Below are 19,165 nucleotides of genomic sequence, written 5' to 3'. Positions count from 1 at the left end.
ACATATACTTGCTAAGCTAGCCAGAGTTGTCTGGCTTTTGTGTTCTCGTACTGTCTTTTCAGAATTGAACAAAATATTTGAACATGTTGTTTTGTAATGTATTGCCAGGCGACGTGATATCTGCCACTTTCCCCACACTTTTTGCCTTGTTCGTAACGGGGTCCCTTCCTGCTTCTCTTTGGGCAAGCTGATGAGAGAAGGAGGAAGGATAACGCTTTGTGTAAGCAAGTTTCGACTCAGTTTTACCAGTGGGTTCAGTTTCTGCAGTCAAAGTAGCCCAGCTGTTGGCCTCTCTGTTGAATGTCAGTGCTCCCACAGCAGGAGAGGGTGAATGAGATGTATGAGATGTTTCTGAGACCCTGGGATTACAGCCAACTATATTAATGTCAACTGAAATAGCCAACAATTTACATTAATTTGCTAGGCTGTGATCTGTGCTGGTTCACAAGTCGATGCACTTAGGTCCCATTCAGCTTTGCCACTGCAAGACAGCAACCTCTAACAAGAAGAGGAGTACAGAGGGTGAACAGCCAGAAACAGTAACCTCTTCAGTGAGTCGTCACATTCACCGTGAGTTAAGCCAGGGCACTTGATTATCCTTTACAATATCTTCAGGTTCCCCTACATTCATTATTTTACATCAAATGTAATTGTGCGATGACAAAGTAATGAGCATTTCCAAAGTTACCTTCTATTAGCTGACAAACTCAATGACTATGTGACAACCCCAGTCTGTTACAGTGCAAAGGAAACTGGGTAAATTTAAATTATCTTTAGTACAAGTTAGTTCCTTAGCTTTTCAAGGATTCAGTCCACTACTAGGTAATTTTTACGTTAAGTGTATTTAAAAGATATTCGTCCAGTTTTAACAATCCAGTGTTATTCCCTCAAAGTACTGATGACAGAAGTAGCAGCTCTCAGTCTGTTGGTGCCTATTTTTGGCTTTTGGCTGTCCAGGCCTGGCAACCCTGTCTGCTAAATGGTGAATGCTTTCACTGGGATTTACCGGATTAAACCTGCAAGGACAAATGACTAAAGACGTGAAGAAACAATCAAAAGATTTATAAGGCATTGGCTGCATCTTTTTATTTGTTTGCAGTCCTCTCCTCTTTCAGTCTACCCCTTCAAGACCTGTGCTGTGGTTGGAAATGGAGGCATTCTGAAAAATTCCAGTTGTGGAGCTGAAATCGATCATTCTGACTTTGTGTTTAGGTAAGAGCTGCTTCGCCTTACCGAAAACTTGGCAGGCTTGGAAGCATGCCAATGCCAGTTTGTAGCAATGAGGAAGGATCTTGACAATTCTTTATTTCTGCCTCTCTAAGGATACTCTTTCTGCTTTGTAGATTTCAGAATGCTACTTCCTAAGTACAGAGGACTATATGGACACATGTATGATCTATGATTGCAAAGATACCTTGCCAGTGATGTGAAACATGATTATCTGAGAACCTGAAATTTCTGTTCATTTAACATCCTTTAGGAGAGGGAACTTTTTTTTTCTTTTCTTTTCTTTTTTTTTTTAATCAGGAGAAGAGAATAAAGAAAACCCTGAAATTGAAATAAGAAAGACTGGTATTAAATGTCACATGTTTACCTTTACCTCTGGTTTAACAAAGGATTTACTTAGCCTTAGGTTGGCTCACTAATGCAGTTATTTAACTGCCCCGATATTTGTCTCACCTTCTGTTTTCTATTAGGCATCTAATTTAAGTAGTTTTTTTCAGCTCCCTCTACAGATTGTGGAGAAAACCAGGCATACTCAGAGTGTAATTTGGCCCACTCTCCGAGTACATGTCTCACACTTTGTAGTTCCTGCAAGGGAACAGAGTAACAGAGTGAAGGTTCTTCTCTCAGTGATGTCGAATCACACAATCTGCTGGATTTTATTTGCTTTCCTACTTTTGACTAATATTTGGGCTTTTCAAATTAAAAAAAAAAAACAAATCAAACCAAAGTCTTTCCAGTTAGATATCTTAATAAAAATGGGAAATCTACATACTGAGATGCTAAATTTACTAAGTGACTGAGTTTTAAAAAATGCTTTCTTTACCTTTCTTTACCAGAAACAACCGTTTCTGCAATTGGGCAAGTTATGCCATTGTTGTTAGAAGACATAATAGAAGGCTTTCAGAAGAAACGCATTGTTTAGGCAGGAGGAGCAATATTTCCTAATGGCTAACATAGGGTATTCATACCTCCTTTGGGGATATTAACTTTGCTCCTGATTTGTGAGACGGTTTATGAAAATGAGCTCTCTGTGCCCTATTTTAACCATCTGTACAGTAGATTAAGTATTTTTACTAGAAGTGCTGTAAGCCTTATTTAATATTTGTAAAGTGCTTAGATATCCCTGGGAGCTGACGGGAAAGTGTCATTGCACAGGAGAGGAATTCGCAAATAATAACTGTAAGCATTTCTGGTGCGCATCTGTTTAAGTAAATGTTTCTCAATTACAGGTGTAACCTCCCTCCAACCATGGGAAGCATTAGCAAAGATGTTGGCAATAAAACAAACCTTGTGACTGTTAATCCGAGTATCATAGCTCAGAAGTAAGTACTACTGCAAATCTGGTTTTGTGCTATATTGTATAATTGTTTGACATGATTTAGATTTTGTTGGAAATCCATTGGGATACCGGCACAGAGAGCAGTGCATGCAGATTACTTCATTAAGCCTTAGTTCCCATGTAAAATACGTACCAGCCTAAACAGAAATCTGTTAAACCTGGCCTTTTTTGTAGCAGAAAGGAGTCAAAAATACCCAGATTAGCAAGTGCCTTGGTTGGCACCAGGCCACAATTTATGACAGAGTAAAATTGATGATTGCAAGGCCAAGCCTCTTCTTTTCCCCCCATGACCCTCATGACCCCAGCATAGGAAAGGAATTGTAATCATAAATCAGGAAAGCTTGGAAATGTGTGTCCGACTCTATCAGTAGGACTGTAAGCACATGTTCTTAGGTAATGTGCTTAGAGGCTGTTCTGATGAAGGCTATTTCCTGAATGGAGGCCCAATTTCTGTAATCCATTTTCTCAAACCATACGAAAGCTGCTCACACACTTTTTTCTCAGCAAAGTTTTTTTTTTCACCTGCTTGATAAAAAGAAAATCAAATAAGGCCAGGCTGACTAATCTGACATCTTCAGCAGGCTGAAACTGCAGCTTATCTACGAAAAGGACTGCTGTGGTATGTTATTTACTGCTTACTGATCTTACTGTATCTTATTGTCTGTCATATCTGTATTTGTCAAATAGACAACACCAGGCAAAGCTTTTTTTTTTCTGTTTTTCCTTTAAAGGAAGAAGGAAAAAGTACAGTGAGCATAGAAATGACTAACAGGCATTTGTCATTGATTCAAGGATAGAACTTGATTTTTTGCAGTGAGTACTAACTACCTCTATGCTTACCCAGCCCTTTTTGACTTAAATGAAGATGAATTATTGCTTTCCCAAAAATAGATTTAGCTCATTGATGTTAGTGGGGTTGCACAAGAATATGAGGAAGGAAAACTGTCTGGTGACTCAGCATTATTGGTGACTACTGACCTGATGCACAATTTGTCTGGGCTTGATCAAAGTGTTCTGCCACAGCTGCACTCATTTTTTAGCCAAATTAAACCACACTAGGGTTAATAGGAGTTACGCTGAAGGAAACAGGAGCTAAACCTGCATGAGTACAAAATGAGATTATGAGAAGACTTTAGGAATTTAAAAAATTAATTATTTAAATATTCAGAGAACACTGTAAATGCTTTTGAAGGAGTAGCAGGAAGCAATTTGGCACCATTTAGCAGAACTAAGTTTGTTTCTTCTCTCAGAAGACTTTATTCTGACTTTATTCACTTTAATTTCTAATTCTGTGTTTGGGTACTGGGTTAGTCCAATGTTATTATTGTTAAGGTTAATCAGCTTTTGAACTGTGTCAGTCAGGGTGTATAATGTAGGTGAACTCTCTTGGAAGAAAGAAGCAAGGTTCTTACGTTTCCTAATGGAGCTGGGCTACACTGCACCCTACAGTAGCAGAGCTGGAAAGGAAAACAAGACGAGGTTGAGTTGTTCAGGTTTCCAGCTAAGGAAGAAGAAGATCTGAATTCTGTCCTGAAGGCTCTTTATGAACTTTACACTGAGTAGAAAAAGAGAAGATTCTTGGAGTAGAGGCCAGAAGTTCACCCTTCAGCCACGCTTCCTAGACATAGACTCAGGCAATTCTTGCTTTTTTTGGCTGTGTGACTCTTGCATGCACAGGGGCCCAAGATCAATAGGAGGGGCTGAGTCTCTCTCATTCATTTTGTTTCAGAGTCTGGTGGTAATAGTACTTTTCTGGGTAGCAGAAGCTGTAAGCTTAAACCCCTTCAGGCTGAGAAGGGGTGTATCACTCCTTGCATGAGTTCAGTTGTGCAAGAAGTAACTGATAACTTCTCCGTGAGGGTTTTGAATGGAAATGGCGGTGGCTGCTGTCCTCTGTCTTGAAGTGCTGCATGAGAAGAGGGTTTGAACCTACTCAAGTTGTGAAGAGAAATGAAACCAAGTTTTCCAGTTTCTGCTGGAGCCATTTGTGAAAAGTGGGCTCTGGTAGCCTTTAAAAGGTGAAAATACACTGCTCAGATAGAAAACTACCTACAAAAGAGGATTCAGTGCTTTGAATCCCAAAGGGGGTGTGAGCACCATATGTTCAGGTGATTCAGACAACTCAGATCTATAGAGGAAACAAGTTGAGTGACCCTCTTGTGTCTTGTATCACTTCTTGGATAACTCTGGAAATTCACTTTTCAATATTTGGGAGCATGGAATTATCCAATGGTGAGAACTAAGTGTCTTTCCTGGCTGTTGGAGAACCAAAGAATGTGAGGATAAATCCCCTTCATTTGTGAAGTTAGATCTCTAAGTCTTTACAGATCTCCATGTGTTCCCTTTGTAGTCAAAGGAGATAAATAGACATGCTATTTTAAAAGCATACCAGAAGCAAGTAAGACCCTGCAAAACTTGAGCACACACTAATCTTCAACACTCCAAGACTGCTCGCATGCATACTTGTATTTCCACACAGAGCAGACACCCAGATTTTGAAGAGAGGTTATCATATACCTATTGACGTAAGAAACACATTTCACAAACACATGCAGTACATACCATAGTGCATGTATTTTTAAGCAGAGAAAGTATAAATAGGAATTTTTTTTTTGCATTCTCCTTTGAAATTTCTTGAATCGATCAATTCTGTAAACAGGTCCTGGTCTCATTAGCAGTGAATTCAGTAGCTCCCGTGTTGCCAGTTCAATCCTATGAAGTGTGTTCTTATTATACAATAAAGTCAGATTTTCATAACTGCACATGTGACAACATATAACAGGTTGGTATAAATTTGCAATGTAGACAGGCTGAACTGATGCAGCAGAGTTCATAATTCATATATGCAAGTGCAGTTGTGCTGGTTTGGTCTGTAATATTTATATCAATAGTACATTCCATTCACTCTTTTCCTAAAATGTACTTTGCAGATACAACAAACTAAATGAAAAGAAAACAGAATTTCTGGAGAACATTGCGGTCTATGGAGATGCTTTTCTTTTATTGCCAGCATTTTCCTTCAGAAGCAACACAGCCACTTCTTTTAAAGTATATCACACTCTGCAAGAGTTCAAAGCAACCCAAAGGGCAATATTTTTTCACCCCACTTATCTGAAAAGTCTTGCCCAGTTCTGGAGAACTAAGGGTGTGAAAGCCTACCGGTTATCATCTGGTTTTATGATCACTAGTGCTGCTCTTGAGCTGTGTGAGAATGTGAAGCTCTATGGCTTCTGGCCTTTCTCAAAATCCACAGAGAAGATGCCAATTAGCCACCACTATTACGACAACCAGCTGCCTAAACCAGGTTTCCATGCAATGCCCAAAGAATACAACCAGATCCTTCAGCTTCATGGCAAAGGCATTTTGAAGTTGCAGTTTGGTAAATGTGAATCAGACTAAAAAGGTAGGTCACATTCTTACCGCATAAAATGTCTTTATCCAAATAATGTGTCAAGGGAAAACTTGTTTTGGGAACAGTGTGGGTCTGTTCTTCCTTAGAGAGACATTTCTATCTTACACTCAGTGAAGTTGTGTTCATAAATAAGTGAAAGGTTGGAGTTTCCTGAATAAATATAATGTACCACAGGGTTGAGAAATGTTTTCTAATTGTGAACTTTAGATGGGAAGCATAGCTAAATACATATTATCATCATAATTCACAGTCACAGTAGTGCCTCCTTATCTCAGATATGTGTCTCCACCAACCTATGTTTGGTTTGGTATAAATTCCCACAAACCAGCCTCCTTTGTGAATTGCTTTATTAAGGGCAGTCACATACTATGATCTACAAGAGTGTTATGGTTTAACCCCAGCCAGCAACTAAGCACCACGCAGCCACTCACTCACTTCCCCCACACCCAGTGGGATGGGGGAGAGAATCGGGAAAAAAAAAGTAAAACTCTTGGGTTGAGATAAGAACAGTTTAATAGAACAGAAAGGAAGAAAATAGTAATGATAATAACAATAATAAAATGACAATAATAATAAAAGGATTGGAATATACAAAACAAGTGATGCACAGTGCAATTGCTCACCACTCACCAAACGATGCCCAGTCAGTTCCCGAGCAGCAATCCCCCCACCCCCACTCACACCAGTTTATATACTGGGCATAACATCACGTGGTATGGAATATCCCCTTGGCCAGTTTGGGTCAGCTGCCCTGGCTGTGTCCCCTCCCAACTTCTTGTGCCCCTCCAGCCTCCTTGCTGGTTGGGCATGAGAAGCTGAAAAATCCTTGACTCAGTCTAAACACTACTTAGCAACAACTGAAAACATCAGTGTGTTATCAATGTTATTCTCATACTGAATCCAGAACATAACACTATACCAGCTACTGGAAAAAAAATCAACTCTATCCCAGCCGAGACCAGGACAAAGAGAAGCCACCTAATCCTGGCACAGCCTTTCCAGATATATACAGAGACCAAAGTAAGGATTAAGATTGCCCCATGAAGGAGTAGCATGCGTATGCGCCCTTGTTCCCTCTTGTTAGGTAAAGATAAGTTTAGAGCAGCATGCTTTCGCAGCCCAGGGCTGCGGAACAGCTTGTGGACAGCAGTGAGGAAGCTGCCATACACTATAGCAGATCTTGCTGAGGATTTTACCTTGAGGCAGCTCAGAATCTGGGAGTTACAAATATAGGATGAAGTGTCATTCCCTTTGCTCTGTCCTTTCTAACTGTCCCATCCCCCTTGGACCTCTACCTTCTGTGTATTGCCTCAGAGAAATGCAGCACAGAGTCTGGCCTCTGACCTTGAGCCAATTTACCACGTACGGATTACAGATGACTTTGAAAAGATTTGTCTGCATGTTTTCAATCTTGATTTGCCCTGTTGACAAAGTAAGATCAATTTGTATAAATACTTCTTCATCTTTTAAGCTAATTCAGAAATTCCCCAGCTCACAATACTGTTGTTGGATTTGCCTTTCACAGAACTCTATTTTTCCAGGGGGTTCAAGTTAATATGACAGTAAGTGAAATGTACAGTAGAACTGCCATTGTATACAATACGTTTTAATTGGACTGGTGTAATCTTATGACCGTATTACTCAAGTTAAATAAATTAAAATAGCATCATCTTGTTCAAGCCAGAAATTTTAAGTTCAAAAGCTAAGGGCTTTTCTTCTGGCTAGGTTCTGAAATGTATTTGAAAATATCCTTTGGTGGTATTTAGAAAACATGCTATCAAAGATACATTCACAGTTGGTTCATTGTCAGAGACTGCTAAGTTTTAAACTAGCAGATTGCTAGTACCAAGAAGGCACAATTTTATTCAGTATCAGTTTATTTGAAGAAATAGAAAAATAAACTGGTTTCATATAAAATTAGAATAATATAAAACATGTGACAAGGGACCTAGAAGTCATCTAGTGAATCCATTCTCCTAGTCCATGGAAGGAGATGATCTAGGAGGAGGTGTATGTGTATGCAGTTTCATGTGGCTGAGATATGCTTTTTTGCTTGAAAAAAGTTGCAGCATATTGGAAAGGTTAAGAAATACATAATGTATTTTTCTTAGTGGCTAAGCTATTTATACCCTGCGGTTTCAATTGTATTTATTCTTCCTATAATATAAATCGCCGGAGACATACCATGTAATTTTAATTGTAGTAACTACACCAGCTAAGAAAATGAAAGGCAGCTCTTTATGAATATTTAATCTAGAAAGAACCAGATAGAAGCCACAAAAATGTTTAAGCATCTGTATGGGTTAATTAATGCTGTCCATGCTTGACAGACTGAAAAGCACTTCTGTGGCCAAATTAGCAAAGTAAGCTGTAAAGAAAAAAACAACGAGAAGGATAAGTTGTGCTGCCCTAATTTACACTTACATTTACAGAGAGAAAAGTAAGCCCTTTAAAACCAAAGAAATTAAATGCTTTCAGTATGAGCTACCATTCTACTACTATTATCAACTATTAGAGATAATTGAAATTCTATAATAACTATATTTCACTGAAAATGACCTTTTCTAAAAATTGAACAATCTCCTTTCTCTTTTTAATTTCCCTTTTATGTTCTTCTCCCTGCTCCGCGGTGTTTCCTGTTAGTGTGTAGCTGAAGGTTCCTTACACCACTGGGTGCCCACAGAAGTCTCGGGCAGAACTTCCCTCACAGATTACTGGGACACAAAATGTTGCTGCTGTAAATAAGAAGTGAAGGAAGCTGCTCTTCTGCAAGCACCTATATTGCAAGCAGGTAGCAGGTTCTGGAACAGTATGGGGAGAGCATAACTGCATCCCAATGAATCATTTTGGCAGTATTGCTCCTAAACACCATCCTTGCCATTGTAAAGGTGAACTTTTCTTATTGGATAGAGAGAATTGTCAGATATGAGAGCCCTGTAGAGCTTGTGCTGAACGATGTGGGAAACTCCATCTGCCTTAATATCCGCTCCTGCACCTTTATGATTATGCTCAACAGACATGTACATGTCTTTGCTAAAGTAGATGCATACCTATCACAGATGGTAAAATGGAAAATGAGACATCAGCAAAATCTTGAAATGCAATTAAAATAATGATCTTTATTATTTTGTATTAAATTACCAAATCATTTTTGCTATGGCCTGCAGCTGAAGGAAGTCTTGTTTGTTCATTGGTTTAACCTGATAAGCCTGAAGGGCATGTCATTAGCTTCAAGTAAACATAGGTTCAAGGAGGGGAAATGGCCTGATCCATATTTAAAAATAGACAGAAAAATCTGATTAGAAAAATTGTCAGATGATAAATTAATCAGGCTGGCAAAACTTTCATTGCCCAGAAGCCCGGTTAAAATGCAAATTTTGTCTGACCAAGAATCCCTCAGGTTTTACATTTGCTAGAAAGAAACAGCAGGGAAGGTGAGTATGTGTTGCTTTGATATACAGCACAGTAACGTCAAGCAGCTGCTCAGAGGAGTTAGTCAACAGAAAATAACATAGAAAGAAAGAATGAAACTGAGACTCCCTGAGCCTGGGGAAGAGAGTAGTGTTTAATTGTCCGAGCAGAGGGACTGAAGGAGGACAGGTTGAGCAGAGGTGTGCTGGTGGTTAGGGAGTAAGAACTGCTGAAACTTCGACTGAGGGTGAGTGTATCTTACCTGGAAAGTAAATATTGGGTCTGGGCTTTTTAATTCCAACCAGATGATTAAAAGCCATCTATTTCTGACAGAGACAGCAGCAGTGTAGCCCTCCACTCAAGGTGGAGCTAGTAGGGCAGCATCCTGTAAAGCAGGGGGCTGCCTGCTTACTTGCTCAGGAATTAACATCAGAGAACCATTTTGTTCCAAACTCTGTCAGTGTGTGATCTTTTTTTTAACCTTGAAAGTTGCTGCAATCCAAATAAGTGATAAATACTGTTAAAAATAACCTATTTATAAATACAATTGTTATAAATAACCTATTTATAACAGTAGGATACCAACATAAGCTTAAATTCTGCTGAAATTCTTCTATGCTTGTGGCGTCTCAATGTAGCTGGAGAAATATGAACTGCCCCACATTTCACTTTTAATTACCTTGAGAAAAATGATACCACATTTTGAAAATAAGGACACCTCTGGATTCCTGTCAGGCAGACAGATTTCAGCCTATCCTTGACTTGGGCAAATATTACGCAGCGTAAAATTATTAGATGTATACAACAATTGAAAGAAAGGTCTTCTGCTTTAGTACCCATGCCATATAGCTTTAAGCACACACTTTGCTCATGTGTTCAGCCACTAACTAAGTTTTAGTGTTAAGAATAATGTCAGTAATGAAACAAGTGGAGATAAGTTGCTTCTGGTTTAGTTAAAAACCACCAGAATAGAAAAATATAGATTAAATCAAATTAGAATTTATGTTAGATTTCAAATCAAATGAAAAAGTATTTACAGATCTAGAAGGGTTTTGTTTGGTTTTGTTTTGTTTTTCCACAGCAGAACTAGCCTGTTGAAGAAACAGAATAGTTTCAATCTCTAGGTATTTCAAAATATGAGTAAAATAATATAATTTAGAACGTATCCATATTCAGATTAGCAGAAGATACTTGTTACACCCAGCCTTGGTTAGCTTAGGAAGCCTGAAGAGGGTGGTGCAGGTGGGGTAAGTGTGAGAAGTTCTGGGGGTATTCAAATGAAGAGTCCTCCTTTAGAAAGAGCAGATGCTTGAGCTAGATCAGGCACAAGCAGTTTAGCTTACCCAGGAGAATTTTGTGAGCCTGTGATGCTGTATAATAAATGTCACAGACTCCCAGTCTGAAATAAGGATGAAAAAACAGATGCAGAAGGTGAAATGCATACACAGAAGACTAAGCTATTGGCTTATTTTGAATAGAACAAGCAGTTTTCCTACTATACAAGAAATATCAATAACATATTTTATTGTTTTAATTCCAGGGTGATGATCCTAAGGAGACAATTTGTGTGTATCTCAGCAGTTCGGTGTTGGATTTGATCTGATGTGATTTTGTGACCATTAAACTGCATTAGTACAATAGAGAAATATTTTACACTTGGGGAGAAAAGAAAGTGATTTTTTCACACAGTGACTGCTACATTTCTGAATTTTGAGCAATCATTTTTTTAAATACAAAATAACATTTATTTGGGAAATTATGAAACTCCTGACTATTGGTTCAATTATAGCAAAGCACAATCTCAGGATGGTGGCAATATGCACATTCATCATGTTTTGCTTCTTAAAGTATCGTTAAACTATTTTTACATAAGTTCTCTGGTTTTGTTAATATCACGTGATACAGGCTCTGTATGGTAGCTGCATGAGTTGGCAGTGAACATTTTTGATTGAGAACTTGATCCTGTAAACACTAGCATTTGTCTACGTGAGAAAGGTGATGAGAAGAGGAGTAATTAATTCAGAGCTATGTCATTCTTAGTTTGTCCCAGGGTGCACAGATGAAAAAATCCCTCAGGTTAGAGATAGTCAAGTGGTTTATGGGCTTTCATTTTGCGGGCAATAGATAATGCTGTGGATTTAATGGGATCACTCATGTGAATGATGTTAATTTTGTGAACAAGTGTTTGAAGGACCAGAGCTGTATAATTGTTTTTAAACCCCTCTTCTTGCTTGTGTTCCTGTCTAAGGTCCAGTTCAGCTCCAAATGAGGACAATAAACTAGGTTCCATGCTGCAATCCCCAGAGTTCTGGTAGGGCATGACTTTGCAGGCATTCCTGCAATCCCAGCTCTGTATCTCGGCTGATGTATGAGATGGGCCATTCATTAGAAAAATGATAGGTACCAAACCTATCATTTCTTCTATTTCTTTTTCACCTAACATCTGTCGTATCAATATGTGACTACAGATAAGGAAACTACACTAAGCATTATTAGAAGAATGTTCCTCTTACATCAACCTCAAGCTCTTCTCCTATACCAGGATATATGAGAAAAGAACCTACAGTCACTTAATTTAAAACCCATGCAGTTTCTTGTGCTTTCAGTTTCCGTATGGTCCAGGAATACCTGTGGAGCAACATCCTGCAACAAGAGAAAGTGAAATATCAGCCCAATGAAAAGAATCACATTAACATTTACAGGAGCTATGACAAGCAGTTGTTGCCCTAGCTATGGCTGCTTGTAAGTTATTGCTTTTATGTTTTACTGCAAGGAAAAAACCAAACCAAACCAAACAAATTTTTAATAACCAGTTTCTGTTAAAAGAAGACTTTCAGTGGCTTTTTTGAGAGTCTATTGAATGATCGGTTCAAAGATAGAGTGTCCTTCTTACAGTCAGATACTATCGAGTATTTTGTTTACTAAAACTCCTTTTGCCACTGTAGCATTAAATCCCCAACCAACTGATCTAAAGAGCATTCAATATTCCACTCATTGAGGATTATATGTGCAAAAAAAATCCTACTTAAATGAATTGAGCCTTATAAAATAAGGTTCAAAAAAACTTTTAAACTGATACTTCATAAGAGCATTTCTATATTGTTGTAATATTTGAAGGCTTACCTTGCAGCAGTTTTATAATGACATAAATAATCCTGAAAGTATTAGAATCAATCATTATGGTTCTAGGTCTGTTAGTTGAGACACATTCATCATCTTGATCCATTTCCAAGATAATGGTATCAGAATCCAATACTACTCCTACCCAAGCAGAAGCATCCATAAATCCTGGCTGCACATATCAGCAATAAAGTCAATTTTTGAAAATAAAGTTTTTAAAAAATAGATAGGGCTTTGGGGCATCGAATGACACCACTAATACACAAGTGGACCTCTGAATATCAGTAGGGCTTTTAACAGAAACAAAGTCATCAGAATTGAGTTGATGGGTACATCTGTGTTCCCAGCTGGTGACTGAAAGAGGCGAGCACACAGGTTTGATTTACTGTGATCTGTGTGGTTCCAGCACCACACATCCACATTTTGTCTTCACCAGCAGTGAAATTGTGCCAGTTTCTGGCCACAGGCATCTGCTGCTCATGTGCAGAGAGCTGGCTGCTGCAAGACCCTGCATCCATGTTACAAGTGTTATGGATGATTGCCTACTGCAAGACCCTAGTTATAGATCAAAGACAAATTTGCTCCCAAAAGAGCTCCTCCTATGCCATAAATCACTCACGTAGACTGTCCCTGAGTGTTTGTAGCTGGAAGCTGTGCAAAGTGATGTAGTTGTCCTTTGGGTGATGCAAACAGCCTAGGTTGGGGTGAACCACATCATATTTCATCCAGAGAGACAAAGACGCACCTGTGTTCAGGCAAGGACTGTAACTTATTCCAGTCTAGTTTAGTGCAATGAGATGATCTTGGCTGTGTAGCAGCTACATGGTTTGACTTGGAAAAATTCATACATCTTTTGGAGACTGAGAGGATCTTGCATTGTATCCAGATCAATTGCAAGTGCTTTGTGTGTATGTAAAGATGATGCAAAGGGTATCATTCGTTGCTCAGATTAAATTATATGAACTACTCAGCATGAGTGAAGTGGCAAAACCTGGCTGTGTGTATGTAGAAGATGTGGAGAGGAGAAAATGAAATTTACTTGCAGTGGAGAAGCAATGTTTTTCAAAAGCGTTTGTTAGTTAGCACAGTATTGTATTATCTCAGTGAATAAATGTATATACAGTGTACCATGACACACTGTAAAGAGCTGAAGTTATTGTGTGTCTGGACTATTTCTGTGCAGCCATGTTATTTATAACACACGTGTTAATAAATGGAAAGGTTATTGGAATGCATTTTAAGAGCAGTTTAGCCGAAAAGAAGAAACCTATTCTAGTTTCCTTAATGAAAAGAGGTCTTAACTGAAGGACAGTGATGTAGCACGCACAAATGAGAGCAAACAGAAAGCTCTGTAACATGGACAGACACTTTGACTTTTTAGCGCTGTTTCAGTGAAGTTTACACTTGCCATTGGCCTGAAGACCTGATCCTCTATGGTCTCAAAGCTGACAGTGATTTGTGTGGAGCACAGGACTGACAAGAAATACATGGAGGAATTGTTAACCTTTCCTATCTACAAATACTCTTAACTCCTCATAGAATAAAAATATACCCTATTAGACTTTAGATTAAGAACCTATTTTTAATGTAGCTTTCTCAGGCCTTGCTTCAGACATGAAGTTACTATGAGCTGTTAGTTGCATCTACTTCACTCCACAGAAGCACAGACCTTGTACTCGGCTTTATTATAGCTACTGCTGCTGTGTGCTTGGTGGCTAGATCGTGTTAATTTGTTTACAGGCTGGGCAAGTTAATAGCGGTATTTCTGTGTGACAGGATACAGTCAGATTGATCAAGACTTGCTGAAGTACACTCACTGTGGGAGTGGATGTTTTCTCAGGTAGCTGAATAAATTATTTCTCATTTATTTTACATCTGCAATTTCTTATTTATTTTACACCTGTGATTTCTTGTTTATTTTACATCTGTGCCAGGTTAATGATGAATAAATGGATTTTGTACCTCGCTGGAGATGTTTATGACGCTTTGGCAAGACTGAGCCAAGTGCAGTTTTTATGAAGGATTCTTGACCAAAGGTTAGGAAGGGCCTTTCATTCCCTCTACTTCACATGAGGAATAATAATTTTTAGGGTTTGTGGGCCTCCAATGCTGTCACATGCTGTGGAATGAATATTGAGATTAAATAGTTTTCTAAAGATAGAAACACTGACAACGTGCTAATAGTTCCACTGTACCTTTGCAGAGGCTGACAGTGTCCTTGCACATGACTGCTTCACATCATCATTAGATTAAAGCCTGCTTGGCTGCTTTTATTCCTTTTTCTCCTCTGAATCTTTAATGTTGCATCTTCCTTTAGGATCCAGTGCTGCCTTGAGTTGGTTATTTCTCTTCCCCCTGTGGGGCCTTATGTAGTCCTGTTTAGTGTCTGTTAGGGAGTTTGTATGGCTGTGAATCAAACACTGCTATGCTTGCAGCATAGTAAAACATATTTCAAATGGCTTGGTTTACATCACAAGGAAGTCAGCATGGTGGGATATTTACATTGCCTAACTGGAGGTGCTAAATTTGGGCTGTAGCTCCACAGTGACTTAAGCTGTAATGGCTGGCTACGCAGTCCAGTCCTCGTTCTTGCGCTGCACTCCTTCCTTCGTGCCATCTCCGGCTCCTGTCTGATCCTCCACTGAGCTGTTTTGACACACTGAGCCAGCAAAAACCTAGCATGGCAACAAAAAGAGAAAACTGGTTCATGCCAACAGAGCCAGAGGAATTTCAGAGTCAAGCAAAGGAGTGGGTGAGACCATGCAGGTGGGACTGTAAGGACACAATGGGGGCCGTCTGTTATGTGTTGGCTGTTGGACAGGCCCAGTGGTCCCCTGAAACCTCGGTCACCTCAGGAAGGTCACATCTCTGGGGGCCTCCGTGGCCAGAGGGGAGAGATGGGCTCCTGCAAGGGGGGATTGCAGCACAGCAGCTGCTCTGGTGGGCAGGAGCCCATCTCTCCCTGTGGTGACAGAAGGTGCTTAAGGACTCTAGGTATCTACACTAAGGACTCTAGGTACCTACACTGGTTGATTATTGCTCCCCCTTCTCTCTTCCCCATTACAGTCATTTTAACAAGCTGTTCACCACCAGCAGGTTCAGAAATGATAACTAAAAAAAAGCTTTGACTGTAAATACTATTTTCTCAGTTCACTGACAGTAAGCTTGCATAAACTTGCTCGTTATTCAGCACGCCTATGCTTTCAGTCTCTGCTAATCCCAGCACTTCAAACAGCATCTGCAGAGAACAGAGCTGTGCAAGGTCTGGCGGTTTTGAGACCAGTTAGTCTCACTTTGGTTCTCTTTCCTTTGTACAGTAGTGAGATGTCTGATGTATTGCCATGCTTGAGTCAAGATGCAATTCTCTGTCCTGTGTGATTCAGGAAAAGAAACTAAATGATCTAGGTGACCTAGCACCTTCTGTGGGCTCCCAAATTCCTGGCAAAATATTCCTGTTGTTATGTATTATTTGATTTTATCCAGTGCAGATATCTGGATCAGTTAATTGGTCTGGGTTAATTGATCACTTAGATCTTGAGCCTGCACAGACTCTTTGGTGGAGCTACAGCCTGACATGGCAACCTAGGTTTAAAAAACATTTGACCTGGAGATCTTTCTCAGTCCTGTCGCTCACTGTCATGTGACAAATCTGCAGAGTGAGATCCTGAACTTCCGTGCAGTAGCTCCTCCACGGAGTTTTGGGTCTACAAAGCACACGTCCACTTGTGTACAGGAGTCTGTGCGAGATCAAGCCCAAGGAATATTCTGTGGAGTGCTTTATTCTGAAACAGCTTTATTTCAAACAGCTGATAGCCACTCATTGCATGCCCTGAAGCAGTAGACTTCTTACACATGAGCTTGTTCGTTAAATATATCTTAGTTTGAAATATTCACAGCCAGGTAATCCTTCATCTTGTGGTACTTCAGCTGATCTATTTCATCTCTAGGTCTGCTAGCCGAGAACAGTGACAAAGGGATGTGTTTTTACCATATAAAGCCTGGCTCTCTTGATTTTGAATTCTGTCATTTTAGGCAGGAACATCATCATTCTCTGAGTTTCTGGACAGCCATATTTCAAAGGCTGCTGATCTCTCAGGGTATTCTGTAGAAATCATTTGGGCCTTTCAGCTACAGTGCACAATGAGTGGGCAGATTTATATTTATTAAGCTTTGTTCAGATTTTCATAAAGTATTTCTTAATTGGCTCTAAATTATCATAATGGTCAAGTAGAGCATGAAACGATCTGCAGCATGCCACTAAACAAAGGAACTATTGCTGTTATTTAGTGGTCTCCTTTCATAAAGTCGCATTTCAGAATACCTTCCTGTTCTGGGAACGCTGGCCCACCAGGGGAACAACCCCGGGTTACTGGGTTACAGTGCACTAGTCCAGCTGGGGTAGCAGCCTGTCAGTGCGCTCTCAGTGTCAAGCAAATTCAAGCAATATGACAAGAGCTTAACACGATGGGAGTACATCAGTTTGGGTTTGCCGTAGACCAAGGAGTAAACTTAGTACTGTGATGTGTGATAACTGAGCTCATGTACCTCTGCATGTGAGCAATAGCTGCCCTTTGGTGGCAGGTGTTGGCAAATACTGGTTTAAGCATGAAAACAGTCTGGCTGTTAAATACAAGAAGGAGTGGCATCCTCATGTTGCCATCAAATAAACAGTCAAATCTGTCTTTTGCTAAATCCTGGAGTAGCTTCAGCAATACATCAGCATTTGTTGCTGCACCTAGTACTGTTGTGTCTTGTCTTTTTTTCATCCCTCTTTTCTCCAGTGAGGGAGAAAACAGACAATTGCATGATGGAAATATTTAATGATCCTACCATGAATTCATGGTATCATGGTAAGGCCATCAGAGTGAATCATGCTAATGGTTGCGACAGGACAGTCTAGTCTAAGACAATATTGCTGGTTTTAAATTCCTCACTATTCACTTTAGTCCCTGACAAGACGAGATTCTTCACAGCAAGTCTGTAGTTCAACAACCTGTTAGGCTTCTGAGCTCTTGGCTCAGCTGTGAGATGATTCCCTAAAAACACCTCCTTCTTGGTGTATTTATTGTTAGTGCTTATGGTACAAACCCATTCTTAAATTCTTGTGAAATTGAAGTGTATCAGCTGACATTTCTGCATGTTTTATATGCACATTTTATATAGTAGCTTCATATGTATTCTTTATGTTAATATTCTTAATATTCTTTTCTTTAAGTATCTAATAAAAATTATTTAAAATATTCATTATATTTTATGCTATGAGAGTAAACTGCGGGGCAAGTTACATAATGTCACCTAAAAAAACAGTGATACAATGCAAAATCATTTTTAAGGGTATCTGACTGATTTCTAGAATGTATTTTCATTAGTCATTGGGACACTTGCTGCTTAGATTTACCTTTTTAAGGTGGGTCTAAGAGGCCACCTCTGCTTCTGATTTATTTCAAGATCTGCAAGTGAGGAGATAGGTGGAGAGGTTCTACACAGGGCTGCTCCTAAGGGATGGCAAATGCATGTTTTTTCTTTTCAGAGACTGTTCCATGTGTCATAATGTAATTGCATAAAGTTTCCGTGATAGCTTTTGCCCAGAGGTTTCATTGTCTCTTAAAATGTGTATTGTTTTCATTCATTTTGGTTCCATTCTTTTCAATGCAATTGTCAAAGCAGAGCTTATCCCCCCTTGGAGCTGGTATAATTGTGCTCCTCCACATGCGCCAAGCTCTGTGTGAAGCTGCTAGTGTAGGCTCTGCTACTGCTGTTTCCAAAAAGGTTCTCTCAAATTCTCTCAGTGCTGAACTTATGTTTTCAGATGTGAACTTGATATTGTCTGAGTAGAATGTGTGCAGCGTAACTTAGAAGTGTCCCTGCGCAGGATTTAGGAGGAGGCACAGAAAGCCCCTCAACCGTGTGTGTGCTTTTATTACAGAAAACCAAGATGAATTTGTATTGTTGAGTCATCTGTTATGGCTGATTTAATTTGTACTTTGTTTTCATGTTTTAAGTGCCTAATGATTTTTTTGTCAAGGAGGCAACGGTTTCACTGTTATAACGCGTACTTAGAATTCGGCACTTGTTACCTGTTCTGTAATAGAATATTTTTGCAGTTTCTGTTTGGAAATAAAGACTTATTAGGCATAATTGTGATTTTTTTTTTCTTTTTTGAATTCCTGAGACTTAACACTCAAAAATATGTCTTCTGAGGCACAGCAGCATACAAAATGCAGTAGTCTGATTTCTCTACAGTAGCTTTAGCAACTGCCGGTAGAAATATGGACAGTTCCTTAAAACTGTACAAGGAAAAAAGCAAGCTGTGCTTAAAAACAGGTATGGGGGGTTGGGGCATTGGTGCATGTATAAATACATATTGCTTAAATAATACCTTCATGCAATTTCGGTCTTTCCTGTTCTTGTATGGCAACACAATTAACCATCTTCTTCTGTTAATTCTAATGACTTGAAATATTTTTTTTAATTATTTATTGAAGAAAAATCAAACAAGGAAAGGAACCAAACAAGAAACAAAAATTGTTACCATTTTCCTCTAAAAATAGCTATTAAATTTGAAAACTATCTCTAAAAATAACTGAACGCTTTGAAAACAGTGATTAACTGAAAATGTTAAAACCACTGATGCAAAAGTTTTTCATACAAAGTAC

The 19,165-nt window shown here is 39.2% G+C and overlaps 1 protein-coding gene across 3 annotated transcripts in view; it reads left to right on the top strand.

Moving 5' to 3' along the window:
• The window catches only part of ST8SIA6 (ST8 alpha-N-acetyl-neuraminide alpha-2,8-sialyltransferase 6), a 47,948-nt gene extending 29,301 nt beyond the window's left edge, over positions 1-18,647 (top strand). For 2 of the 3 annotated variants that reach the window (XM_030009559.2, XM_041122623.1), the window contains 4 exons: positions 1,100-1,212; positions 2,457-2,549; positions 5,497-5,969; positions 10,930-18,647. In XM_030009559.2, the coding sequence (XP_029865419.1) occupies positions 1,100-1,212; positions 2,457-2,549; positions 5,497-5,965 (675 nt within the window). In that variant the 3' untranslated portion in view covers positions 5,966-5,969; positions 10,930-18,647. Of the gene's footprint in view, positions 1-1,099; positions 1,213-2,456; positions 2,550-5,496; positions 5,970-8,621 lie in introns of all 3 variants that reach the window. The other variant, XM_030009558.2, reaches the window with a different exon arrangement.
• Positions 18,648-19,165: the final 518 nt, after the last annotated feature.

Source organism: Aquila chrysaetos, chromosome 3, assembly GCF_900496995.4.
Source record: "Aquila chrysaetos chrysaetos chromosome 3, bAquChr1.4, whole genome shotgun sequence".
NCBI classification, from domain to species: domain Eukaryota; kingdom Metazoa; phylum Chordata; class Aves; order Accipitriformes; family Accipitridae; genus Aquila; species Aquila chrysaetos.
This window is presented reverse-complemented; position numbering and strand designations above follow the sequence as displayed.